The 27965-nt window shown below is 37.4% G+C and overlaps 1 protein-coding gene across 4 annotated transcripts; it reads right to left on the minus strand.

Annotated features, from left to right (window-relative positions):
• Window positions 1-7787: 7787 nt before the first annotated feature.
• On the minus strand, window positions 7788-26156 carry eef2k (eukaryotic elongation factor 2 kinase). Of its 4 annotated transcripts, XM_081392815.1 has the most exons (19): window positions 25854-26156; window positions 25169-25453; window positions 24312-24368; window positions 22906-23006; window positions 20166-20226; window positions 20002-20039; window positions 18023-18194; window positions 17733-17882; window positions 17512-17644; window positions 15890-16017; window positions 14421-14616; window positions 12508-12563; window positions 12325-12402; window positions 11847-11903; window positions 10820-10954; window positions 9632-9820; window positions 9406-9530; window positions 8692-8870; window positions 7788-8521 (listed from the first exon to the last, which is right to left on the minus strand). In XM_081392815.1, exons 2-19 carry the CDS (start codon window positions 25424-25426, stop codon window positions 8412-8414), a joined length of 2223 nt encoding a protein of 740 aa, XP_081248941.1. In that variant the 5' UTR covers window positions 25427-25453; window positions 25854-26156; the 3' UTR covers window positions 7788-8411. The 4 variants fall into 4 exon arrangements, with proteins under 4 accessions (XP_081248941.1, XP_081248943.1, XP_081248942.1 ...); XM_081392817.1 differs by lacking the exon at window positions 11847-11903; XM_081392816.1 differs by lacking the exon at window positions 24312-24368 and having other exon boundaries at window positions 25854-26155.
• Window positions 26157-27965: the final 1809 nt, after the last annotated feature.

The following is a 27965-nucleotide window of genomic DNA, read 5'->3' on the forward strand; positions in this document are numbered from 1 at the left end:
TTTTACTCCCGGTACTTCGTTATTCCCAAGAGAGGGGGAGGTCTCCGTCCTATTTTGGATTTACGGAACCTCAACAAACACCTCAGGAAATACAAGTTCAAAATGTTGACCTTAAAAACGTTATCTCAAACTATTCGTCCCAAGGACTGGCTTACGTCAGTCGATCTGAAAGATGCATATTTTCACATAAGCATCTACCCAGCACACAGGAAATTCCTCAGGTTTGCCTATCGAGACACAGCCTACGAGTTTTTGACAGTTCCCTTCGGCTTGTCTCTAGCGCCCAGGGTATTCAGCAAATGTGTGGAAGCAGCGCTCACACCGCTGAGAGTGATGGGTCTCAGAGTGTCAGCATATTTGGACGATCTGCTGCTGTGCGCGCCGTCATGGCAACAGGCAGAGAGAGAGACAACAATGCTCGTGTCTCATTTGCAGAACTTAGGTTTCAAGATAAACGAAACGAAAAGCTGCTTGGTGCCTACACAAGAGATAATTTACCTGGGTCTCAGACTAAACTCAGACCTGTATCGAGCTTCTCTGTCCGAGGAGCGCGTCAGGTCTATTCGCGGCTGTCTATCCCTTTTTCAGAAAGGAAACAGAGTGTCATTCAGACTGTGTTTACGTCTTCTAGGTCTGATGGCCTCGACAGTTTCTGTCATTCCCCTGGGACTGCTGCGAATGAGAGAGTTTCAGAATTGGACGGCGGCGCAGGGCTTGTGTCCAAAACGTCACCTCAACCGCAGAGTGATAGTGACGTCACGCTGCATGCACGCTCTCCGTCAATGGAGAGATCGGTCCTTTCTCGAGTCAGGGACTCCGCTGGGAACAGTTTCTCTGAGAAAGGTGGTTACGACGGATGCGTCGCTCACAGGTTGGGGTGCAGTGTGCGAGGGCAGGATAGCGAAGGGGAAATGGCCCGTCTCGCTACAAAACGCACACATAAACTTCCTGGAACTGTTAACAGTTTTTCTGGCTCTGAATCATTTTGTGCGGTTCTTAAGGAACCACCACATTTTGATCAGGTCGGACAACACAACGACGGTGGCATACATAAACCGCCAGGGAGGCACACGTTCCCACCGGCTTCACAGTCTAGCACAGAAAATAATCTTGTGGGGCGTGAAGCATTTTCATTCACTACGGGCAACCCACGTCCCGGGAATAATGAATGTGGGGGCGGATCTCTTGTCCAGGGGGAATCCTCTGTATGGAGAATGGACTCTCCACCCTCAGGTAGTGAGCCAGTTGTGGGAGAGGTTCGGCCGGGCTGCCGTAGATCTCTTCGCCTCGCACGAAAACACTCATGTGTCCTCTGTTCTTCTCTCTGGCGAGAAGCGGTGCGCCTATGGGTGTGGATGCTCTGGCGCACCCGTGGCCAAACGCGCTACTGTACGCGTTTCCTCCACTGAGTCTGATCTTTCCAACTTTAAGAAGGGTAAGAGAGTTCGGTCACTCGGTTATAATGATTGCCCCGAACTGGCCAGGGAAGTTGTGGTTGACGGAGATAATACAGCTCCTTTACGCACAGCCCTGGCCCCTCCCGTTGCGCAGGGACCTTCTCTCGCAAGCGCGCGGGGAGATATTTCACCCAGCCCCAGACAAAGTGGCTCTTTGGGCCTGGCCCGTGAGAGGTTAAACTTGAGTGTAACAGGTTTGCCTCCTAGGGTGATTGAAACAATTCAGAACGCGCGAGCAGCTTCAACGCGCTCGGCATATGATCGGAAATGGGCTGTGTTTGAGCGATGGTGCGCACACAGACATATTGTTCCTTTTCTCTGTTCTGTCGCGGATACGTTGTGTTTTCTGCAGGAACTTTTGGATAAAGGCAGAGCCTTTTCAACTGTTAAGGTTTATCTTGCCGCAATTTCGGCGTGTCATGTGGGGGTTGACAGAAACACCCGTCAACACCCGCTTGTATGCAGGTTTATGAGAGGTGCACGGCGTTTGAACAGGGTTTCAAAGCCACTGATTCCGCCGTGGGATCTGTCGGTGGTCCTTAACGCACTATCTCAGCCCCCTTTTGAACCTATAGAGAGTGTTGAATTAAAGCTCCTTTCGCTAAAGACTGCTTTGTTATTGGCTCTTTCGACCGCTAAGCGGGTGAGTGAACTTCACGCATTTTCGGTGCATAACTCCTGTATGCAGTTCGCTATGGACTACTCGAGAGTAACTCTCAAAAGTAATCCAGCGTTTGTCCCTAAAGTTAGCGAGTCAGCTCTCTCCTATAAACAGGTGGATTTACTGGCTTTTCATCCACAGCCTTTTCTCTCGTCAGAGGATGCGCGGCTTCATTGCTTGTACCCTGTCCGTGCGTTGCGTCACTATGTGGACAGAACAAGAGCGCTAAGGAAGAGTAATCAGTTGTTTGTTTCATGGGCTGATTCTCATAAGGGGAAACCTATTTCGCGTCAGCGCCTGTCCCACTGGGTAGTGGAAGCTATTATATTAGGTTATAATAGCAGTGGTCTCTGTCCTCCGGAAGGGCTGAGGGCACATTCTACCAGAGGTCTGTCTACCTCATGGGCACTGTTTAAGGGCGTTTCAGTTCAGGACATATGTGCTGCAGCAAGCTGGGCTTCGCCTCACACATTTGTTCGATTTTATAGAATGGATGTCACTGAGCCATCTCTGGCTCATTCCGTCTTAAGTGTATAAAAAAAAAAAAAAAAAACCTCTTCGGGGATTGTTATGTTACATACATCACAGTTGGTTGACAGGCCTGCTTCAGACAGCATATCTGCAATACGGGAGTTGTCTATATCCCATAGTGAGATACCGAGCGAATGTTTGAAAGAGAACTTTAGGTTACTCACGTAACCCCGGTTCTCTGATAACATGAGTGAGGTATCTCACCACACGTCCCTCCTTGCGGTGCACGGAGAAGAGATATGCAGAGAATGAAGTAGGGACCACTACAGTGGTTTATATGTGGGTAGGGGACTCCCGCATCACTGTCGTGATTGGTCTGTCAACTGACAGACGTGGTGTAATTGGTACTTCCAGATCTGTCACGCCCAGAGGCGTTTCCCATAGTGAGATACCTCACTCATGTTATCAGAGAACCGGGGTTACGTGAGTAACCTAAAGTTTTTTTAGCGCAATTTTCCTCCGGACAAAATTGCGATTGTTAACTCATGATTTCTGTTCTGTGCGTCTGTGCGCACCAATCTTGCACTTCTATCTACTCCTAAACCAGACCACCTAGAGACTTCGGGTTTTCGGTATTATGTTAAGGAAGGTCTAATCTCGGGAACGCACAAAAAAAATCCAGGAAAAGATTTACTATCTCTTAGTGTTGTGATCCCATGAGGTGAGAAAATTGCGCTACACTCACCGAGTTTTTATTACTTGTTTTTATAATAACAACTTTATTTAATGATATAAGTAAAAGTATAATAAATATGTAATATAGTAGCCTACACATAGTTAGCAAAATACTCTCTATAGCTCTTTTTTTTTTTTTTTTTTTTATAGTGCTATAGCCCATTATGGTCATTAAATGGCTTTTCTGGTAAATGTTATGTGACATAATTGCTCTGTTTGATTGATTGGTCGGTATGAGGAATATGCATTTCGGTAAGTTGTTCTGTATCTTTCAACAGTGTTCATTCGTGTTTATTTACTAGCTAGAGATGATCGGTTCACGTGCCGCTATAGGGATCTGTCGCGTCACATTTACAAGCGCCAAAACGGCATTTATTTGAATTTCGTAATAAAATTGACAGAATCTGAGAGCTGAGATTTTTTTTATATCATAAGACAAGTAACCCGCTCTGTCTAGTCTGTCGGTCTCCGTGTCCTCTTTGCTTCGCAATTTTTCTGTGCGTGAGAAAATGGACGTGAGAGCGTGTGAAAAGTGTCAATTGTGCAATTGCGTGAGTCTCACGGTGAATGCGTGAGGGTTGCTGCCTTTTATTTTGTGAGTATACTTCACATCATGTCTAAAAACAGCAGTGAATATGGACAAGTTTCCATATGACAAAAATTATAGTGGGATACAGATTTTTTCAGACCGTATTTTCGACCTGCCAAAATACGTTGGCTATCCCCCCTCCAAAATCTACAGATGATGGCCTAAAATTGTAGCCTACATCTGTAAATAGCATCTTAAACTGTACACCTTTAAATAACATATCTGTACACTCATATAGGCCTATTTCTATAACTGTAGCCTACTATCTTGCATTATTTAAATTTTGTTTTATTTTTAATATTGTTATTGTGTTATATTTCTTTATTATTATTATTATTATTATTAATTATGTATGCTTGCACTATCATGTATGTCTCTGCACTATGTCTCTAGCTTTCGTTCTTCATTAGAAGCACCTGTAACTATAAGACAAATTCCTTGTATGTGACAACATACTTGGCAATAAAGATTTTTCTGATTTTGATTCTAAATATTCTTCTTTGCGGCACTGTGGTCCAAGTGAAACGATATTTCGTTCCCCTGTGTATATGCGCGGAAATTACAATAAAGCTGTCAAGTTTCTTCTTTCCTATAGCAAAAGTTAAGTGTATTTTCACCCTGCCATAAAATGTAATAATATACTTAAATTGTACTATACTAAATGCGTATTAAATGTATTATTTTGAAACAACTTTATAAGCTATTGGCAATATTGTGTTAGGCCTACTTTTAGAAATATATTGAAATACAATTCTATATATTTTTGATGCACTTCAAATAAGCATGCTGGGAAATAGCCTATAATGTATCAAAAACATAGTCTACTATTTGAATTTCAAGTTTATTTTTAATACAAATAGGCTAGGCTACTTTTCACCTATACATAGGCTATATTACACAAGTATGAAGGAGTTTATAGCTTATATTTAGGCTATATAAGTTACAGTGGTTTGCAAAGTAACAAGTGTCCTTCGCCAACAAACCATACATTTTTATAACATTTATACTACGTATCACGTGGTTCCGTCCTCATTAATAATGCAAATCAGTTAAGATCGCGCCACGGGTAGGCCTATAGGTTACCAGTCAATTATCTGCATTTGATTCTTACGTTTTTAAAAAAATCCCACAATAACTTTTGTCAGGAAACAAAATAATTGTCCATATTCACTGCTGTTATTAGACATGATGTAGGCTACAGTACTCACATAAAACACTTGATAGGCAGTCATCTGTACAATCACTTTTTATGACATTTCTCAATATTTAAGTGCAATGCATTATTAAATGATTTTGATAATAATTCACCGTGGAAGGAGGAGGGGGGATTCAGTACAATTTAATATCCAAAGGTTGTGAAACGGTATGGTCGTCTTAATTTTTCAGTAACTTTAGATTCTCAATTCAGTGCAATGAAGTTCGATCTTTAGCCTACAGAAGAATAAAAGCATTTATTTTGATAGATGTAGGCTACCACGTGATAGCTGTCTTTGCTAAACCTCGTTGATGAAACAACATTAGTAAAACGATAACTTAAACAATTCACGTGTTATAGTTTCATTTACTTTGGTCAAACCAATGGGGCCCGCCTTTACTGCTAAATGCGTGTGCGCTCCCGTGACCGGGGATACATTTCCTTTCAGGGGTAAGTACCTTGCACGCCACCTGTCATTTTACGGCTCTACCCTCTCCTGTCAAGAGTCAAAACGAGAGCGAAGGCTCTTTTGTGCCTCCGCTCTCGTTTTCCGCTCGAGTTTAATGCACAGTTGCACCGCACGCTATTATTCCTCTTGCGACTAAGCGATTAAACAACGAGTAGGCTTTAGTTAAATTAGGACATTTGTGTAGCTTTTATTAACATGCCTTAAAACATTACTGTGTGCATCTTGAGACAAGACAATGGCACTGACATATTTTAAGATATTAGTGCAAGTTGGTTCCAGTTAAAACAGCTCAATAACGCATTTTATTCTGGGACTAGCTTAAACTTTTTCTGTGGCTGTGAAAATTAGCCTAGGCTATATGGTCACTGAAATTGTCCATTATTGTATTACAGTAAGTGCACTATTTTCCTGTTATTTCTTTTTAATTGCAGAACAAGAACAAATCCAATATTGCTGTATACAAAAGCAGTAAAAAATATATAATACAAATTTAGATATCAAAATAAAACACTTAGGGTAAGTGTAATTAAGCCCATGTATCTTTAAGCCCACTCTCCACTCTGAAGTAAAAAAAAAAAAAAAAAAAAAAAACTTCCCTGACATTTTTTATTGCATACCAATCACATTTGGCAATGTTGAGTTAGCACCACCCATGTGCTTGCTGTCTCAGGGGACATCACACAAAATCACCCCAAAACATTGGTGTTTCGGGACCCTTCAGAAATCAACACATTTCTGCAAATTTCAGCCATTTCTTTGGTAACTACATTGATATTATGTAAAATAAGAGATAAATGTATTTGTGTGTGTGTGTGTGTGTGTGTGTGTGTGTGTGTGTGTGTGTGTGTGTGTGTGTGTGTGTGTGTGTGTGTGTGTGTGTATGAACGAATAGTACTTTATCATTTTATTTAATTTTCTTTTAAATTGAAAGATGAGTTTTATTAGCTTGCGCTCAGAGCTAATCTCAAGCTCAAACCATTAGCCCTACAGAAAGGCTAGACTGCCAAAGAATTAAGCATGTGAACTGCAAACACTAAATGTTTTGTGATCCATTTTTCTGAATGCAAATTGTATCATAGCAAAATGATTTTTTTTAATACTTCCCTGTCACTGAATAAATATAGCCTATTGATGTTTTACTTCTTAAAAATCAATTAATTTTTATATTTTGGCTTATTTGGAACACATGCCGCTTAAATGGTGCCAAAGTTCCAATTAAGCCCATGCCAGATTTCTGACTTTATTCATAAAATATCTTAATTTTATATTCTAAAATGTACATCAACGAATTAATTCATTTTCAAAGGAGAGATAAACCTTGCATTTTAACAAATGATTTTTGTTAAAATGCCAACGAATTAATTCATTTTCAAAGGAGAGATAAACCTTGCATTTTAACAAATGATTTTTCTTATAAACCATGTCAATATCAATGAAGAAAACGTAGACTTAGATTTTGGTGGGCTTAATAGGTACACTTACCTCTACCTGTACAGTAAGGAATAGAAATGTGGATAAATTTAGATTCAGATAAAATTTAGATTTAGATTAGCCTATTGATTATTCCTGTAGCTCAACCAATACAGCATGGCGCAAGCATGCTGTTCATAACATTTATTAACATAAATGTTAATGTTGTTGAAATTTGCAATATTATACTTAGCATGTAATGATAAGTGGTTTTATGGAACTAACGAGGGTAGTAACAGGCCCTTTTAATTTTATTTGAGGATAATAGTTTCTAACTTCTTTTGCCTCACAAATGTGTCAGTAATAACAAAACGTTGTCATTGAAATACGATACATAAGTAATTATCACATAAAATAATTTAAATATTTACATTATGTCCAAGAACTGTATCTGAAATTGAAATGAATGCTGATAAAATCTAGAATAATGGGCAATAAATAAATCCTACAACTGTCTACATAAGAAATGACATTGTTGCACACATTATGCTGGCATTATTGTAAAACTCCAGACTCAGAGATCAGAATCTTATACCACCCTGAAGGAATGTATTTTATCTTTGTGGTGTGCATTGAAGAGCTAGAGTTGCTGGATGTCCTTGTCATGCCTGAAATTCCATCTTATTCCATACTTTATTTTCTCCTACCATTCATTTATCTGCAAAGACATCTTGGTATGAACTTAAAAGACAACAGATCATATTACTTTCTAGTTAAACAGGCATATTGTGAACTGAAACTTACTTTTTAAAAATATTTTATTATTATTATTTAACTTAATACTCATTAAAAAAAGCACAATCACACACACTGGTACAGCCCTTGATTATGGTGAATTCCGAAAGTTAGTTTTGACAGTATCAATGCAAAAACAGGTTAAAACTCACAGCAATAACTTTTCATGCTTAAAATCCTTACACGTCAGATCTAACAATATAGTAAATTAATTTTACAGAAGTATGTTAAATCATCAATGATGTCTTTTTTTTAACAGTCACAACAGGTTTATTAAGAAAACATCCAGTTGACCTTTTAGAATAAAAATAATTAAATTACTGACAGGTAATGCGCATATCCCAAATTCCCATGAAGCAGCTAGAACAGGCTGCAGACACTGTGCAACTATTTTTAATTAAAAAAATTAACCATGTGAGTGTGTGTATTTAGCACCTCAGTATATTACTGATATAGAATCAGCGCATGCCCTTGTCACATTCATTAAAAACTCGATCCAGGATCAACATTATCAAGACCAAAATGGAACATTTGTCAAATAGACCATCGAAAAAAGCATGTAAACAGGAGCTGGATGCAGAAAATGAACCATTTCGTGTTTGTTTGTTTTTTTTGGCTAATCTGCGCTTTCATTCTTCCATCATAGCCCATGCTTCCTCTGCTTTCATGTAGTACTGATTGGCCAGTCTACCCTTCATGGCCTCCATTGCTGCATCAGCTGCCTCAGTGAAAAGATCACCTACAAAATGCATGCAATTCCAATTTAAAACATTACAGCAAATTCAAGACGCATTTAAAAACTAAAATTGTCAATCTGATATCATACTGTTGTAATATTTTCTGATGTTAAATCTGAAGTACTGAACCACTGTGTTGGATGTTGATGAATGTAGCGTGAGATACACTCACCTGCTCTTTGGGGGTCTGCATCCAGGTTGAACCCTCCTTCCTGGTACATCTCAGCCAATCGTGCCAACAGAAGGTAGCGTGGCTCGTCCTGCATCCCATCAAACTCTCCGCCCTCATCATAATCTGTCATTTTAAGGGCAGAGTCGTACCAGTGCACGGCGTGCTTCCAGTCCAATGCCCTGCGTTTTCAAAATAAAACTTTCAGTTCTAAAGTGGGTTCCAACAGATTTTCCATTTTAAAATTCCATACTTTTCCAGACTTCTCTGTAGATTTTTCAGACCATATTTAACATGTGATAAATGGTTTCAAAATACAAAATTGCTATTACATATGCTATTATGTTGCCAAATAACTGCTGGAATACGGTAGATAGTATATACTGTAGATAATTCAAAATCAATGAACACCAAACCCAGTTCATAAATTTATATACCTCTGACATATCAGTTTCATTCTGTAATGATGGTTTAATGTTGCAGTCCCTTATCTGTTGCTGGTATGTAAATATGCATGTAATATCATTTATTCAATTATTTATGTTTTAGACAACTAAATAGGAGCAACAGTCTGAAAAATTAATCTGGAAATTATCTTTTTTTAATATTCTGTCTGATACTAAAAAATTCCATACTGAGTAGGAGAATCCCTGTCTAAACACATTTTGGTCCATACAGATAAAAATTTATGTGAATGATGTGAAAAAATGATCTTACCTATCAGAAGGGAGTTTCAGACCCGTGTCGAATGCTCGTGCCACTTGAATCATACAGGGCCGATCTCCTGCCTCGGCGGCCTGCAGCAGGAGGCCGAAGCCCTTCTTGCTATTTTCTTCAGACGCCTGAGATTAAACAACACAGACATGACAGAGGAAGAATAAGCAGGGCAGAGAGATAAAATAATATATGTTATCATCCATGAGACCATTTGGGGAAAAAGCACCTCTAATTCTATCTCTGGTAGAATGTGATGTGGCAGCTGAAGATAACACTGGCCAAGGGCAACTATAGCCTCGAGCTCCCCACACATGGTGGCCCTCTCCAGATGGTATATTGCAGAAATCTCGTCCCACGGTGCATCCTTCTCACAGAAGCGCCCGCCCTCGTGGTAGCGGACCATGGCTAGATGAACCTAAAAAGGGATAGTTCAACCAAAAATTAAAATTCAGTCATCATCTACTCATCCTTATCTTGTTCAAAACCCATTAGACTTTGGTTCATCTTCAAGGCACAAATAAAGATGATGTTAATGAAAGGTTTCTGTCCCTCCACTGGAAGTCTGTGCAAACAAAACTTTCCAAAAAGATACAAAAAGTTCATAAATGCGTTGTAAAACTAATCCATATGAACTAAGTGTTTTAATCCAAGCCTTCTGAAGAGATACATTATATGATCAACAGATTTAATTTAATTGAACAAAAAATACATAGAGCACATCAAATATGGTAAAAACAGAAGCTCAAACGTGTATATGCCTCAGGAGAACCAGTGAGGTTTGTTCTAGTGTATGACACATGCAAGTTTGAGCTTTCATGTTAAAGTCAAATACACGGCTAAATTAAATCTGTTCATCATATAAAGCGATTGTATCTCTTCACAAGACTTGGAATAAACTTAATTCATATGGATTAGTTTTACGACACCTTTATGACCTTTTTGGACCTTTTCAAAGTTTTGGTTGCATGGACTTTCAATGGAGGGACAGAAAACTGACAGAATTTTCATTAAAGGTAAGGCAGGCAATGTTTTTCATAAACACTTTTTGTTATACTGGTTGAAACTTTCTTCAAATCCTTATAGCAATCAATAAGAAAAGTAGTCTATTTACAGTATATATATATATATATATATATATATATATATATATATATATATATATATATATATATATATTTTTTTTTTTTTTTTTTTTTTAATTACATTTATCTTCTGTGGAAAAATATTTCATCCAATCATTGTATTCAGTTTTAAATGCCTATCTAATTGGTAGTCTCTCAAGCCTCTCCAAAATTGCCTACCCTATCTTTAAAGCCTGAACTGAAGCCTGAGTCAGAAAGTCAGAAATAAAGTATAAAAAATATATTTGTCAGTTTCAGGGCCAGGTTTGTATACACATGACACAATTTCTTACCTTGCCTAGGATGGATTTGCCAATTTTCCTTTCAAGAAGCATATTGTTCAGTCTCTCCACCTCCATTGCCACACAGGAGGATCTGTGTATGTGGGAGCGAGATGAATGGTAAAAACTCCATTTTTCTTCTGTCAGCTGAGAGAGACAACAAAAATACATATTATCCCTAGAGTAATAACTGAGGCAAGAAATGACAACAACACTGACTTTATGAATTGTCCCATGTCCAAATTTTAAATATATCCACACTTTTTTATCCATTACTGGCCAAGACCAAGGTCAGAAATAGACTGGGTTTAGGAACAGCATATAGCTTAGAGCGCTAGTCTGTTGTGATATAAAATACAGTGCTGGTCTGTGAAGTGGTCCTTTATTGTCAATGAAAACAGTTTGTCATTCGACAAACTGTTTTTAGATGTAACTGCTTTCACTTTTTTTTATATATAACATTCCTTGAATCCTTAAATATGGATAGCAGAAGAACTAACATCTGTGAGACTTAGAAAACCACAAACAAAATAAACACTTAAAGTCACTTGAAATATTTCTGCACAAAAAAGCAATGCATGCAGGAAATCACATGCAGGGTTCCCACATTACTTACTTCTCCAGTCATTCCAGATTTTTTTTCCCAATTTATTTAATTTATTGTAATAGAAATTTCACTCACAAGCAACAACTGCTAGTCAATGAAATATCTTTTGAGCACAACTGCATGACTTTTACATGCCATTCAAAAATCACAATTTTAAGGTTTTCCATGATTTTGGGAACCCAGCATATGCGTGTACAGTACGGGAAAGAAGAGCTTGCCACTTGTGAGGGGGTTAAAGTAAGATGAGATAAAGGGGTTTAGATGAAAGAATAATGAGATGAAAAGGTTTAGAGGTTTAGATAAAAAAGAAGTAGATTACAAGACAGCACCACTTTAAATCAATGTTCTACGAGAAGAAAGATTAGGAATCAATGGGTGATGGGTGACTATCGTGATTAGATACAGGGATTTTATCAACGGTTTTGTAGTTACCCGACGAACACTGTCCTCATCCGATTCTGAGAAATGTCTGTTGTAGAAGGGACGTCCCTAAATAATGATGAATGAATTAAAAACCTACCATCACATATCTTAGGAGCCCAAAAGTGTATAACTGCTGCGTTTCATGATGCACGTAAGCACAGCACACAACAAGTTTATAATGCAGTAGAAAGGAAATTTTGTTATGGAGTAACAAAGAAATCAAGCAAGAACAGATTATAATTTCAACTACATTTCTCAGCAGCCTGGCACTAAACATATGAAATATCTTTATTATTAACATAATCTATATCCATCTATATCTAAAAAACAAAACAATAGTAGTAAACTAGTTTAATTTAAATGTTCTGTATTTGTTCAGATTTAATGCTGACAATCATCCAAAACCCTGTGCTGGATACAAATACTGTTGTGATTAATAATAAATAAAAAAAATAATAAAAAAAAATATCCAGGTGATATTCGATACCTGGCTGTGATGTTCCACTAAGTCTCCTTCACTGCGTTTCTCACTAGGGTAACCGCTGTCTCCTCCATTCTCAGAGTCCTGTGAATGCAAGTACAGTTAATAGTATAAATCAGTTTCCACAAAATATCACTGAATTTAATACCACTGTCAACAATGGATATATATTCTTGTTCACATACTGACCTTTTGATCTGTGTTAGCTCGATGTGTCTCATTCATTTCATTCATAAATGACCAGCCTGTTATGAAACATAAATCGAGAGACATAAGTGGTGGTGAAATTAATAAAAATGAGAGTGCATTTGTCCCAAAACAAAATATGCAGTGCTAAGGCTGTTCAGCATGCACCTGACATACTGTATGAGAGCTAACTTTATATATGAGCTTGAATGCCTTGATATGTTGCAGTTGTTTTGCACATGAATTGAGGAAAAGCTTAAAACAAATCAATGTGTTTTAACTCAATTTAATTACATTGGCGCTATTGGTAATAATTGCTTAAACACTTTTGTCGATACTGTTTCAAATCAATGTTAAATTGCTAACATGACAGTTTTGATATTTTGGACAAGTGTATATTCTACTAAAGCTGTGTAGAGCTACTGTGTAGGTAAATTAGAATATGTGTCCTCAGTTATAATATTCATCAAAAAGTAAAAGGTCAGTGCAAACAGGTCCAGGAAGGTTACTTAGCAACATCAGCACCAGCTAATTAATATTCATGAGCTAAGCCATAGATGCAGTCAGCAGTGCATCATTCTCTAGGGGGAACATCAATTAGCATTAGGGAAAATAAACCCTAACTACCTACCATAGTTACTCATTCATTGTCATTTCTAAGGGGAAGTTTCTGATAATTGTGGCTATATTTAGACAAGTCACACTGCTGCAGACTTACACATTTAGAGCATCCCTTATTTCTATAGCAGTTTTCTTTTACCCACATTGCTGTCAAAATAAAGATGGTTCTGGATTTTTGCTTTATAAGTGTCAAACACAACTTTTCTCTCTAAAAATGGCCAAAGCCATTAAGTATTTCCTTGTTTTCCCATAGAAATGAATTGGTAATTATATTAACATCACAACCAGCCAGTCAAAGGCCCACTTCAGTTATCGGCCAGCTGACAAGAAGTGGAGGTACTTCTAGTACTTTAAATACATATATTTAAAAGAAAATGTCCAGGTGGTTGCAACATACTGACAGCTAATAAATTCTGACTGCATGAGGTTAGCTAAAAATAATAATAAATAAAAAAAACTATAGATGCAAGGATTCATTCCTTGTTATGTCTGTTGTCTTCAGTAGAGGGCAACTAACACACTGAAATTACCAGAGACAGTCTATGGAGGAGGCGGATAACTGCATTAAACGTTAATTAGACCTGTCTGAAAAGTATACAGTAAAGAAAGTGAAAATTATGATACCATTGTTGTCAGATTGTATTGTTCACAATAAATAAATTATCAAAACAATCTTAACAAAACAGTTTTGGATATTTCAGTTATTTCTCCAATCAAGATTGAAACTGTATGCTTGTTACCTACGTAAAAAATATCTGTCACCAAAGTGATCTGACTTGCCTTAAGGGGGATTTGGTATTCCTCAGGTGGTCTACTTAAAGGGATAGTTCACCCAAAAATTCAAATTAGCCCATGATTTACTCACCCTCAAATCATCCTAGTTCTTCTTTCAGACGAATACAATCAGAGTTATATTAAAAAATGTCCAGGCTCTTCCAAGCTTTATAATGGCAGTGAATGGCCATATATTTTTTGAAGTCCATCAAAGTGCATCCATCCATGATAAAAGTGTTCCACACTGTTCCGGGGGGTTAATAAAGGCCTTCTGAAGTGAAGCGATGAATGAATAGATGCATTTTTATGGACTTAAAACAGAAACGGCCATTTACTGCATTATAAAGCTAGGAAGAGCCAGGACATTTTGTAATATAACTCCGATTGTATTCGTCTGAAAGAAGAATGTCATATATACCTAGGATGACTTGATGGTGAGTAAATTATGCGCTTCTTTTCATTTTTGGGTGAATTATCCCATAAGTGCATTCACACACAGTACCGGGTTAGTATAGAATTACCCATGGATGATCGGTCTGCAGAGACGCCAATACTAAGTGGAGAACAGGGAACCGAGTCTGTCTCGCTGTTTTCATCAACTGAGGAAGTCTCAGAGAGCCGGGACAGAAGAACAGGCATGTGGCCGAGAGAGATTGTCCGAACCCTGGGCGAACCACACTGCTCTTCACATCCACGGAGGACAGTCTGAGCTGAATTCTGCTTAGAAAAAATGTATTTATTTAGAAAACTCTCAAAAATATTTGTTTAAATAATCCAAATTCATAACCAATTTCAACAGATTGTGAATGCAGGGCTGAGAGACATGAATTTTATTCTGTTGGTCTGATCGGGTCAGCAGTTCCACTGATATTTTCACTGGCAACGCCACAAAACACCCATACTTTTAAATTAACTATCAGAACCAAAGTATATTATTTTAGTACAGAATGTTTAATTAAACATGGAAAAAAAGAAGGGATCGACATTTCAGCAGGAATGATGTATTTTTGTAGGCCAAAACCCGGAAACGATTTAGTATTTTAGCACTTCTGTCCTGAAGTTTTTGGTTAAATGCCTGAAAAAAGGTCTGTGGTGAACATAAGTGTAACACAGTTCAAGCTCAGGGAAGGAGGAGGCGGGAACCGGCAAATGGTTAACCTAAAGTTTTAATCACAAAATTAAACGAACAACAAAACAAAACAAAGTGGCAGCCGCTTCAAGGCCGACTACCACACACAAAGCATTAAAGGAATAGTTCACTTCAAAATGAAAAAACTGTCATCATTTACTCACCCTCAAGTTGTTTCAACCTGTATGAATTTCTCTCTCCTGCTGAACACAAAGGAAGATATTTTGAAGAATGTTGGTAACCAAACAGTTGATGGACCCCATTGACTTCCATAGTAGGAAAAAAAAAAATATGGAAGTCAATGGGGTCCATCAACTGTTTGGTTACCAACATTCTTCTTCAAAATATCTTCCTTTCTGTTCAGCAGAAGAAAGAAATTCATACAGTTTTGAAACAACTTGAGGGTGAGTAAATGATGACAGAATTTTCATTTTGAAGTGAACTATTCCTTTAAATGTCCCAAACCTGGTCCTCTCGCTTTCCATTGTCATCACTCCTCCTTTTATCCTTATGGAGCTCCTCCGTGGGACTCGAAATTCAAAATTAATAAAAGTTGTTTTCATTTGTGATGTTTACCATGATGAACAAAATGTCTAAGAATCATAATCTTTCGTTGGTCAGAGCTTATTTTCTGCATAAATCCAAAAGCTAATGGTAAAATCCGATTGGGTTTTTGTTGAGGGAACCAGGCTGATGCTACTTCCAGGCTGTCATGGTGTCATCACTGCAGCATATAAATACAGCACAGTCTATATTGGGCGGTTCCATCAACTAGCCCAAACTTTTCACACTAGCCCCAGGCAATCCTACTGTTGAGCCCATGTTACGTATATAGAGCTTACATAAGGATCTTGTACAAACCAGCAATTTGTTGGTGCAGTCCAGTTGTGCGATTTCAGCAGGGGACAGGTCAAAGCGAGTGAGACTCATACTCCTACAGATCTTATTACACAGGTGAGAGTGGAAGAAAAGAGCCATGCCACGCACACCTGAAACACACACAACATACATAAGACAACCATTACTAGTGATCCACAGAAACAAATTTTTCCCGAAAGCCAAAATATTTCAAATGCACAGAATAAAAAGGAAGTTTTATATACATTTTTAATAATATAAATTATGTTTCTACTCCAATTCGTTGTTTAAAAATAAATATTTATTCGGTGGCTGTAATAAAAACTTGTTTTGATGAGAGATTTGTTCAAACATACATAACATAATGAAGTCACAGGTTAAGTCAAATTATAATGAATGTGTTATATATTGCATATATTTATTTAAATGCTCCTCTCTAGAGTTATTTTCAGAAAACTTAGATTTTGTTCCATATCATAGATCCGATGGCGACGCAATGCAGAGCCAGGCGCGACACTAGTATTTTTTGCTAGTTTCAGCCCGACGCAGTTATCATTTTCACGTCTTGCTCCACGTTGTTTAAATAGCAAATGCATTTGCGCCCATCTGTGCACCCGTGAGCGTGCTGGTCTGAAAACGAGGTGTGTGTTCAGGTGCATTGTTGGCGTGTTGCTATTTTGAGGCAACAGAAATAGACAGCACCATTGACTTTAGACCAGGTTTCAGTTGGTCAATGGCGCAGTCTATTTCAGTTGCCTCAAAATAGCAACGCACCAACAATGCGAACACACCTCGTTTTATTCACAATATTTGTTTTGTTATTTAAAGAGCGCGTTAGTAAAATGCGTCTATAGGTGGGTCAACAACGCACGTACACTTTGTCCAGATCCGTTTCCTCGCTAGAGAAGTGTTCAGTTTTTCCGCATTCAAATTCCACCATGTAAATTGCGAATCCGCCATGGGACGAGCGCAACTGGCTTTTAAGGGGAATGGGAGATGAGACTCTGATTGGTTTATTGCACGTTACACCCAAAGCACACCCATTACTCATTAAGAGAATAGGGACAACCCTTTTAGACCATGCGCCGGGCACACCGACCATTTTTCCCCTCGTTAAACTAGCGAAAGTGGATTCGGACACCCCCTAAGTGCGCTTACGCTGTGCGCTTTAGACCATGGAGCTTAGATCGTTAAAATAGGGCCCCAAAAGTTACAAAGCTTGATGGTAGGTGCACTACAAATAATGTTTTGTGCTTTGAAAACAGCATAGACTAAAACATCTTGGTTCATCAAAATGAAGATCGAATAAAAAACGAAAAATGTATATAGTCCACACAGCTGACATAATTACCTGTTGTAGTTTATCCACATCGTGTGCATGAAAAAGACACTTACATTAAAAAAAACCCCGCATCATCGGAGAAGTACTAATTAAACTTCACTGTTTCAGTCAATGTTTCATCCATAACTGAAAATTAATTTCGGCCAAATATTTTCAGTTGCCAAAATTTCAGTGCATCACTAAAATGTTCCTCATGCTTAAAGTACTTGTGCTTAAGACAAATCAAATTTATAAGAAGTCTTCAAGTTTATAAGGAGAAAAAATGCAGGATATTGATAAATACCCAGGTTGCCATCTCCAAAGTCAGTCCCCTTCTCAGTGTGGATCTGAGGATCTGTATAAAGGTCCCCAACACCCTGAATGTCCACCACTATCAGCTGGTGTCCAGAGCGCTCAAATGTGAAATGACTAAATGCCTAAAGCCACAAAAACATCATTGCCAATAAATAATCACACATCATTTCACTGGGACAACAGATTTAGATTTGATACATCCTTGACAACCTGGGGTGTAAGCCGTATGTTATCGTCCCTCACGAAACCAGAGTTGGAGTTGTACTTTGTGTACTTCCCCTCAATGTAGTGTTCCAGGTGAAACAAAGGGCTCCCAGGGCGACTAGTCATTTCCACAACACACATCTGCATGATGTCAACCTAATAATGATGGGATATGTTAAAGTAGTACATAATTATCTGATATGATTGTTCAAACCAGTTTTGAATGGTAAAACCTAGTTTACATTCAAACTGTGACAGTGTTTTATGAAAATTTACAACATTCACCAGAGAAGTACCTGTTTGGGAGGCCTGTGGCGATTGAACTCCTCGCCCCATAATTTAGCCTCCATTTGTAACTTCACATCCTCAAAGTAAACCTCTCTGTCCACAGTCTCCATGTAGCGCTTAGCCACGTAGTTTGAGGCTGATTTCCATTTGCTGCTGTGGGAAAAGTTTGATAACTTCTTCCTGTGAACGATAGAGAATAGAAGGCTACAGCTCAACAAAAATCCATTTTAAAACAAGAGATGAGAGTATCAAATTTAGGGCTGCCCCTGACTAAAGAATTTCCTAGTCGACTATTAGTCGTTCATTTAAGCCATTAGTCGATTAGTTGGGGGAGAAATACTAAACCATAATAATGAGCATTTAAAATTTTAAATTAACCCCTGCTTTCACAGACAAGGTTTAAGCCTATGGTCCCAGACTAAAATGCATGTTTGATCTGTTTTAAACGTTTAAAAAGTAAAACAAAAAAAAGTTGGTTATGAAGGTTTGATTTATGAACATTATTTTATATAAAATGTATATTTTATGAAACATGTTGAACTATAAAACTGCTAGAAAATCAAAGCCATAAATCTAAACAAGTTGTGTTCCAAATGTAAGGTTGATATCTCAAAGAATGAGCTTTCAGTAAGATTTTGTTTGGGCGCAGTACCAAATTTTCCTCATTAGATGCCAGCAAAACTCACTGGGACACACAGTGGTTGGATTTGGGATTTGCAATAGAGTTTTTCTCTCTCAAACAGTGTTTCCCCAACCATTGTTTTGGGGGGCTGGGTAACCCTAACCTAGCCCTAACCTCCCCAATCCTTGGGGAAACACTGCTCAAATATTACAGGCACATACACGCACACGTTTGTTTTATTACACACATACAAACCACACTCTGACATCCATACCAACACACCCACACAATTATCGCTGCATTATTTATTCAATTGGCTCTATTATATGCAGAAGCAGAAAACAGGAATAAAGCGAGTATTTGCTTTATAGGCTAAACCTGAAAAAATGGCACCATCTGGTACAAAGATTGCATCATGTTATAGTCAAATGGCCCTGGGATTAAAAATTGCAATTTTAATGGGTTTCAACTGGGACATTTTTTGTCTAAAAGGTCATGAGAGGAACTATTTTGTGTACCTAGTGCAAAACTGATTTTTTTTAAAGGAAATGGCGGTGAAATAGTAAAATTCCAATTAAAATACACACCTGCCAAAATGTATGCATTTTACATTAACACAGGCAAAATGATCAAAAAAACAAAACTGAAAAAGACAAAAATGTCCATAAGGATGCGCAAGGGTTAAATGTCTTGAAAGAACTAAGGCCTAATCCTGGCTTAATCTAAACCAGGATTAGACAGACGGACAAGTATAGCCTTAATATCGAACGAAAACTCAGGTTTCAGTAATAACACAAAACAAATATACATTATATAAAAACTAATAAATAAAATACAGCAGCAAACTGAAACACTAGAACAATATGGACAATCAGGCTCTACCTGATTCACCGTCGCTATTTATTCCCTCTGATATCAGTCTCTTTGTTGGGGAGAAGTGAGCTCTGTGTTTAACATTTAGTCGATTATTAGGGGGCAGCCCTGATAAAATTATCACTTGAATGGAAGATACATCAATAACAAAGTGACATACTTAGGGATTTATTTTTTTGTACAGGATAACAAATAGAATCTTCATTGGCATTGGTCAATTGACTAATTTGGCTTGACAAACTAAACTATTCTATACAATATTTTCCTAATCCTTTTAATATAGTAATGTGCAGTTTTTATGACAGCAATTACATGGACTATTCATACTTTTAAAAAAGTATACCTTATATTAACTGCAAAAAGGCTAAAAAGGTGAAAAAACCTGAAAAACTGAATAACACTTTCACTTCGATTCCAAATTTTCATTAACAAACAGTAATATTTACCTAGGCTATGGTATATATATATTCAATATATATTTGGTTGACTCACGATCTGAAGCATTCTCTCATGGCTCCTCTTCCAAATGGCTGTAAAAGAAATATATCCCAATTAATCCAAAAGAATACATAATTAATCAGTATTAGCAACATATTTACATATAAATGCAACTTCCAGCTCATACTGAAAACAAGTGTATGTTGGCACCAAAGTACCTGAGAGGAAATCTTGATAAATATGTCGTCTTTTGCCCATTCACCAGTAACCGCATTGTATCTAAAGAGCAAGAATACATGTTTACACAAATGTAAATCACTTTAAATGTAGCTTTCTATTCCCTTTCATTCTCAGGAAGAAGTTATCAAACTTTCACCCACAGCAGTGACTAGAAATCGGCCTCAAACTACGTGGCTGAGAGCTACAAGATGTAAATGCATTTTACCATTAAAAAAAGTATCTTCTATATTATGAAAATAATATTTGTAAAATACACAAGTGATTTTTCTTCTTCTTTGGGACAGCAAGTGAAAGAGTCAATACAGCAAATACTACATGATGGGAACAGTCCTAAAGGCACACGCCCAATATTTACATAAGTGTGTGTTATTTTTTTCCATGGCCCAGAACACTGTGTACCATGTAGACCAACCCATCAAACACAGTTATTTAATGGCACACACAACCATTGGCAAGCAGTCAAGGGATATTTTTAGAAATGTGAAGTTACAAATGTTTAAAATTAGAGTCTGGAACTGTGAGACATCTGACATTATGTGTCTCTTATTTAACATGCTTATTTAAATTTTATTTAAATAATTTTTTTTTTTTAAATCAGGCTCCTATGTCTATTCAGTAATTTTACTTTAATAGCAATGAAAAGCTTATTAGTCAGTTATTGAAATGCCTTAATTTAAAAAATGTCACTTTAGTTAATTTATTGGTATAACAAATTTTATTGTCTTTTGCTGCAAAACCAGCTAAGTTCATGTTTGCTCTTCATTGAAAAACCTCTTAGAACAACAAAACATGATAATCAGTTGTAAAATCACTAAAGATGCTACTGGAAACATTGCAAATGATGAAAGCAGAATTCAGAATGTAACAATGAAGAAACTGATCCAGTAGGGGGAACTGTGATGCAAAGTGGCTGCCATGTCCATCTCGTATTACAGCTGATCTTTAATGTAAGTTATGGCAGTTTCTGTCAGTTACAGCAGTACACAACACATTGTTGTGTTTACATGCTACTCGTGAAATCCTGTCATTATTGCCACTGTAACTATTTTCTTTACAAGCACGGCATTGTCATGACAAATCAGGTCCTTCTGTGAAATCGGGTCTCCATCAACTATCAGAAGACCTTTCTCACAACTTCCGTATTTGTGACCGGAAATTGTGGTAATCTACTTCCTCCGCAGTCAAGGCAACATAAACAAATGGCGCAAGCAACTAGCAAGAGCTATTGACACGCTAATGATGTGTCATTTTAGTTAACAGTTCAGTAACAGTTAGCCTCGCTCTCTACTTACCTTGATATTTATGGACAAATTCCGTGTGGAAAATTTTTTACCCTTTATTTCGTTTTTTCTTTTTGGTGAGTTTTCCTCTACGAGTCGTCACATCAGCAAATGTAATATTTGGCAAATCCGTTAATGAAGTTGTGTAGACTCTTTGATCCATTTTAAACTTGCCCGCGTTTATGTTTTTCTGGTGTGTTGACGCTTGACAGGAACTCCGCTTCCACAACGATTACGTATTTCCGGTTATTGTGAGAAAGGTCAATTAATGATACTACTAAGTACATAAGAATGATAATAATTAAAAATATGTATAGCTTACTATATTGTGCATAATAAAACAAATTGTACGTAATTTCTTTCACTTGATTAAACTGTTAATTAATAAATTAATAATAATAGCCTATTAAGTGAATAATTGAACATTACATTGTTCTTTTTATAACTTAAATATTTTGACATTTTACACTTAATTGAACACACAATTACATTAAAGATGATTGTGAATACATGCGAATACATTTGTCAGTGCAACCGCGTGTTTAAACTAAGCTATCAGGCTAATCTATATGTGTGCTATGCTAGTACATAAGCTAACTAATACAGATACATTAAATGGTCATTATACCATAGTTAAAACAGCTTTCATTATCACATGTTTTGTGGGAATTGTAAACAGGCTTTAAAGAGAGTACCTATTAAAAGTAATTTGAGCCAATGGGATCGTTTGGGGGTCTTAACAGAGACCCGATTTGAGGGAGGACCCAATTTGTCACCCTACCTGATTTTCCTGACGAACTGGTGTTTCTGAATGGGCTGAGGCTAGAATTTAGCAGATTGGAAAAGAAAGTATTTGATGAACACATACTATGTGCGGAGAGAATACGCTCAATATCATTATCTAATTTTTGTCAGAGGTGGCATTTAGCGGCTTTTGCATCTGATGTCTTCATATGTTTTTAGATGTGCTTGCTTGATGTTAAGCAAGTATGTTTGATCTTATAAGTGAATAATATCCTAAATTAAATCTGTTTATCATATAAAGCAATCAGGCCTCTTCAAAACACTTGGATTAAATCACTCCATTTATATAGAATATAGGATACTTTTACAATCTCCGTATGAACTTTTGAACCGTCAAAGTTTCGGTTGCATGGATTTTTAATGGATCAACAGAAATATCTTCATTCGTGTTTCAAAGTCTTATGGGTCTGGAATGTTTTAACCCTTTTAGTAGCTGCAGTGTAGATGATGTTTGTTGGTAGGTGGGAGTATAGCTGTAGTTGAACATCTTGTAGCTTGGCTGTCTACAGATTCCAACTATCTTCCCCAACTCTGCTTATGTGTTGAATTTTGACTGAGTCAACTCTTTGAGCTCTTTTGATGGATTCAACCCTTTGAGTAGGATAACCATCCAAAGGGACTCAAAATCACTCACCTGTATCGAGTACAGCGATCTGTCTCGATTTCCTCCAGATGGAACTCAGCCCAAGGATCTGGCATGGCTTTGGCTTTCTCAATAGCATGTTTCCAAGTAGCCTGAGTATGAGAAATTGAAGTTGTTTAAAAAACTCCTACATCTGTCTATATGGGTTGAAGAGTGAAAATGGTAGCGATCCACTCTATACATTATGGATGCGAGAAAAGAACAGGAGGAAAAGAGGTATGCTACAATAAAGGACATGCAAGAATAAAAGGACAAAGAAAGTTTGAATCAGAGCTTGAAAGTTCTTAGTAGACTTAATGTAGGGGATCCTAATACCAGCCTAATAAAAATAAAGAAATACCATCAGCAAATAATTTTAATGACATCTTGCACCCTAAAGGAATCAGAATTGGAACCAGAATCGTTACATATCTTGATTTCCGGAGTCACAGAGTCACTGTTCTGTGATCCCACAAAGAATTTGTCAGGAGTAGACATCAGGCTTGGTTATTTTATCAACTTTGTGCTGCAAATTCTGAATAACAACTGCAAGAGAGCTAGCATACTATACTATGCTGTAGTAAACGTCTCAAATCCTGTCATCAGTGAAGTAAACCTGCCCATATGCTAAAATAACTAGTAAGCCTAGATCCTGTGGCCAAGTATATTCAGCCAATTATTTATAGAAAGGTCAAAGTGAGACAGAGTTCAAATATATGACGGACACTAGGAAAATGTGGGCACCTCTTTACAGGGAACCCCTTAAGTATAGAAACGTTACCCATGTGTCACAAGACATCACGTAGACATCATCTCCTAAACAGTACAGGACTACCACTGATACCTAACCTTACATACTATATTGGAGTAGGAATTCAATAGCATCATGAACAAATAACTTAAATTAATTATATATTAACATTGCTGGGCTTGTAGATAATCAAAAATGAAAACACCTATGTTTAAATTAGGCAAGTATTTGTGTTTTTCAAATAGTAAATAGCTAGGTTAAATGAGCACTAAAAAGTAACATCACTGCTGTACATTATAATCAGATTTTATGCTTGTAAATTCTAGATTGGAGCTTTAATTGTGCTTGAAGTCATGATGAAATGAAAGTAGCAACAGATCTTTTTTATTCTCTTACTGTGACGTACTTCCTAATGTAACAGATTGTCGAAAAAGAAAGTAGGGCTATGTATGTATCGTTTGTTGAGTGATTTTGAGATTTGGGTGTTGGACTCAAAGATGGAGGCAGATGTAAGAAGCAAATGTAGGAGTGAAAGGGAAAAAAGGCATTAGGATAAATATGGGAAAAGCACACATTCCATGATAGATGCCAGTCCAGATGGATTAATTAAAATTGGGGAAAGACAGAAAATGTGAAGGGTAAAAACTGAAACTTGTATTAAACATACCCGGCCTTTCTCAGTTAAAGATCCAAACCTGACATCATGCTCTTTGTCATTTTTGTTCTAAATTAGAGGAATAGACAAACCCACTTGTTTAAACACACACAAAAAATATGAGTATAAATGCAACCTGACATTTTTACAGAAAGATTTACAGTACATGAGGTTAAGGAAGTGCGCTCGAGAGCTCAAGCTCCATATATGGAAGTGAGTGTGTCACAGAGATGGAGGAAAACTGTTTTTGCATACTGTACATTAGTTTACTACTACTTCTGGTAACAACACAATCTTTTTCTGTGGTTAAGAAAAAATATTTGTTCACTTGTTCTCTGTGGTACAGGCAATCTTGTTTACCATTATAGAGAGGTCATTGTCTAACTGGACATGCACAATCTAAAAACGTTCTTGGATGACCTCCAAAAGGCCAGTATGAAATGGATAGTTCAAATATCAAAATATTATAAATGTTCTAACTTGATCTATGATCTAATTTGGTGTTGAACTACTAGTGGGATACAGTACTTGCTGTAAACTGCACGTTTTTGCAAAAATATAGAAAGTCATGCAGGTATCATGTACACGCTGTAGTGTGAACTACACAAATAATGAATAGTATTGGCAGCTATGCTGCTCCTAAAATAGTATGTCAGGGACTATATTTTTCCATGAATGCTGCTACTTAATGAATTTGATTCATAAATAACGTTGTAATGAAAGATTGTGCCCTGGCCACTTAATATTTTTATTATGTAGTAACAGGTTTATAAAGTTGTGCTGTATTGTATATTCATATATAACTATTCAAAATCGATTATAACATCTTGCAATTTATATTTACTGCATATTAACTGGGAAATTCTCACCTTGTATGTAAAGGAGTTTTTGGGCAATGAATTAGAAAGCTGCTGGTTGTGAACAAGGTTCTTTGGGTAGTCACAGAAGCCTTTGGTTGGACTTATGGGGTCATCGGTTATAGGGCATATGCGGAGGTCATCTTCATCATCGTCATCACTTGCATTGGAATCTTTAAAAGTCACTCTATTCTTACTACACCCATTCCTAGGTCCATCCAGAGGGCTGCCCACCTCCTCCATAGTAAACATGAGATCCTCCTCAGCCATGATGTCCCACTGTGTTGTGCACCAAAACTACACACAAGCATGTAAGAAGACGTGTCAAATATTACATTATTAGATGCATTGTCAACAAACATGCAAACCCCCTTTAAGAGTAGCGGTGAAACAAATGATCAAGAACAGGTTGATCAAATGTGAAGGTATTGGTTAATGTAACTCTAAGATAAACCTGTCCCTGCTCACGCGGTCCATTGTCCCGTCAACTAGACTAGTCGTTATGCCACATTCCTTAAAAAACTTCTGTTTGCAATGACACAAGTGTTTTAAAACCTTCAAAAACGATGTCATTTAAAGCTATAGAATAATTTATTTTTATGCATTCTAACTAATAGCAACAAAACATAATAACAGCTCAAAGGTAGTAACACTACAGAGCACAAGAATAAGCAATAGTGCGTGTCACATTACTTACATTAGAATGAATAAAGTCGCTAGATTGAAGACATGATAACGAAAACAAGACACATATGCTCTATTCTCACGAATCCTCTTCACACCCTTTCGGACAAGGAAGCCAGCTCAACAATGAATCGCGCGTTTGCACGGAAGTTTCAGCTGCGGTTGTGTCTCAAGCACACTGGACAGTGACAGGTTTACTGTGCCTCTGCAGAAATGTGTACTACGTGTCGTAGCCTGCGAGCCAATGTTCCCTTATGTTGTTGATTCCTCCAACCTCGCATTACTCAGGACAGCGACGAAACTGCATTAGCCCTCTAGTGGACTTTATCAAAAACACAGCTCGTTCAGAGAAATGTTAGTATATTAACAAATACATTTAAAAGACAAAAGCCAGTTTGCATTGAAAAATAGAAGAAAAATATCTTCAAAATGTTATTCAGAGAGAGCCATTTGACAGTCGATCACATGGCCTTTTACGGAGGAGCTCAGGTTGTTAATCGATAGCTGGGGTAACGTTATATTACGAATTCTACTAAGGCAAAGGCACGTCTCATGAATAATATTAATTTATTCATTCTAACCTTTCCTGGACACGTCAGAAAATTAATATTTATAAGCCAAGCCTTCAAGTAGCAACATTCCAAAATCAAATCAAGCAGGCGTACTCTATGGGCGTATAGGCAAACGTCTCGTTACGTAATTAATATTAATGAGAACACCCTTCGCCATAGTAGAGTCGTACTCGCAGGGGCAGGGCGCGAGCCTCCACACTGGTGAGGACTGGCTGCACGTAGCCACTGTGAAAAAGAACAGATCTGCCCAGCCAAATCAAGTACAAAGCGAGCGGCTATTTTCGTGTTCTTGGTTTTCATTTTATTGCCAGTGTCAGCATCGTCAAATGTGAGACGTTAACCGTTGTTCTAATACTTTTTTAAAGGATTTAATTTCATGAAACGTATGACACCTGCAGTTTAACAAGTAAAAACAATCAACGATTGGCCTTGCATTTGTTAAAAGCGAGTAAACATGCTCTCCGACTAACATCTGTATCAAACTGAATTTGTTTATTATGAGCGCTAAGATTTTGAGGTACTTAATCGGCATAATAAACATTTTAGGAACACGAAAGTAGTTTGTATAATATATTAAGTTAATATATCACATCTATTAACGCTTTAGTCTCGTGGTAGCGTGGCCGAGTGGTCTAAGGCGCTGGATTTAGGCTCCAGTCATTTCGATGGCGTGGGTTCGAATCCCACCGCTGCCAGATTCTTTTCTGTTTTTCGTCTATTAAATAGGAAATCAAAATATAATTCATCAGAAAAACTATAACTATATTAAAACCGTATATATGAAAAAGTGAAAATTAGTGAACTTAACTAAATTCTATGGACTCTAAAATGTCATGGACATCATGCAATCGTTTTTACTAACTTAATGGTACTTAACATAGTCTCTGTTTACTTGATCCTATCAATATTATATGGGCATTTGTAATGCCAAATGTAGGCCTACGGGAAAGGCTGTGAGATGGCTGGCAGAAATTAAAACATTCAACTCTAATTTAAAAAATACTGTACTTGGGAGATTGCTTTAACGCTCTCTGCTGGTGCTGCATGCATGTATAAATTTTAGTTTATAATTATTACAGGTAGCCTATTATTAATGCCAATTTGCCTATGACATGCGTTATTACGTCACATCTGTCCACATAAAGAAGTCTCGGCTAGTAGGCTAAGCTGCGTGTGATGATGTTGGAGGTGGAAATTTATAGCCTTTTCTCACAGCACTTGATATAATTAAACTTATCAATTTGATGGCAGATCCAGAAAGATTCAAACGACAATCACCAGTGACAACTAAACTGGAGATTCACCCGTTGTAAAATGCAAAAGACTTCGGACTTCGGAGTGGCTACAGAAAAAAAGAGACTGCAGCCGGGCCCATGTGAAAAGAAGGGCATTAAATGTACTCACGCAATGCTGATGTTGTTAACATTTAACAATTTGAGAACAAAGTATAATTTGCACGGTTTGACGTGATATGATAAGCGATCGTTAGATTTAATCAGCGCGATTTATTGCAATGCCTTTTCCCCTTAGTTGGTCAGAACAAAAGTGGATGT

The sequence above is a fragment of the Scardinius erythrophthalmus genome (genome assembly GCF_964197995.2).
Source record: "Scardinius erythrophthalmus genome assembly, chromosome: 18".
Classification (NCBI taxonomy): Eukaryota; Metazoa; Chordata; class Actinopteri; order Cypriniformes; family Leuciscidae; genus Scardinius; species Scardinius erythrophthalmus.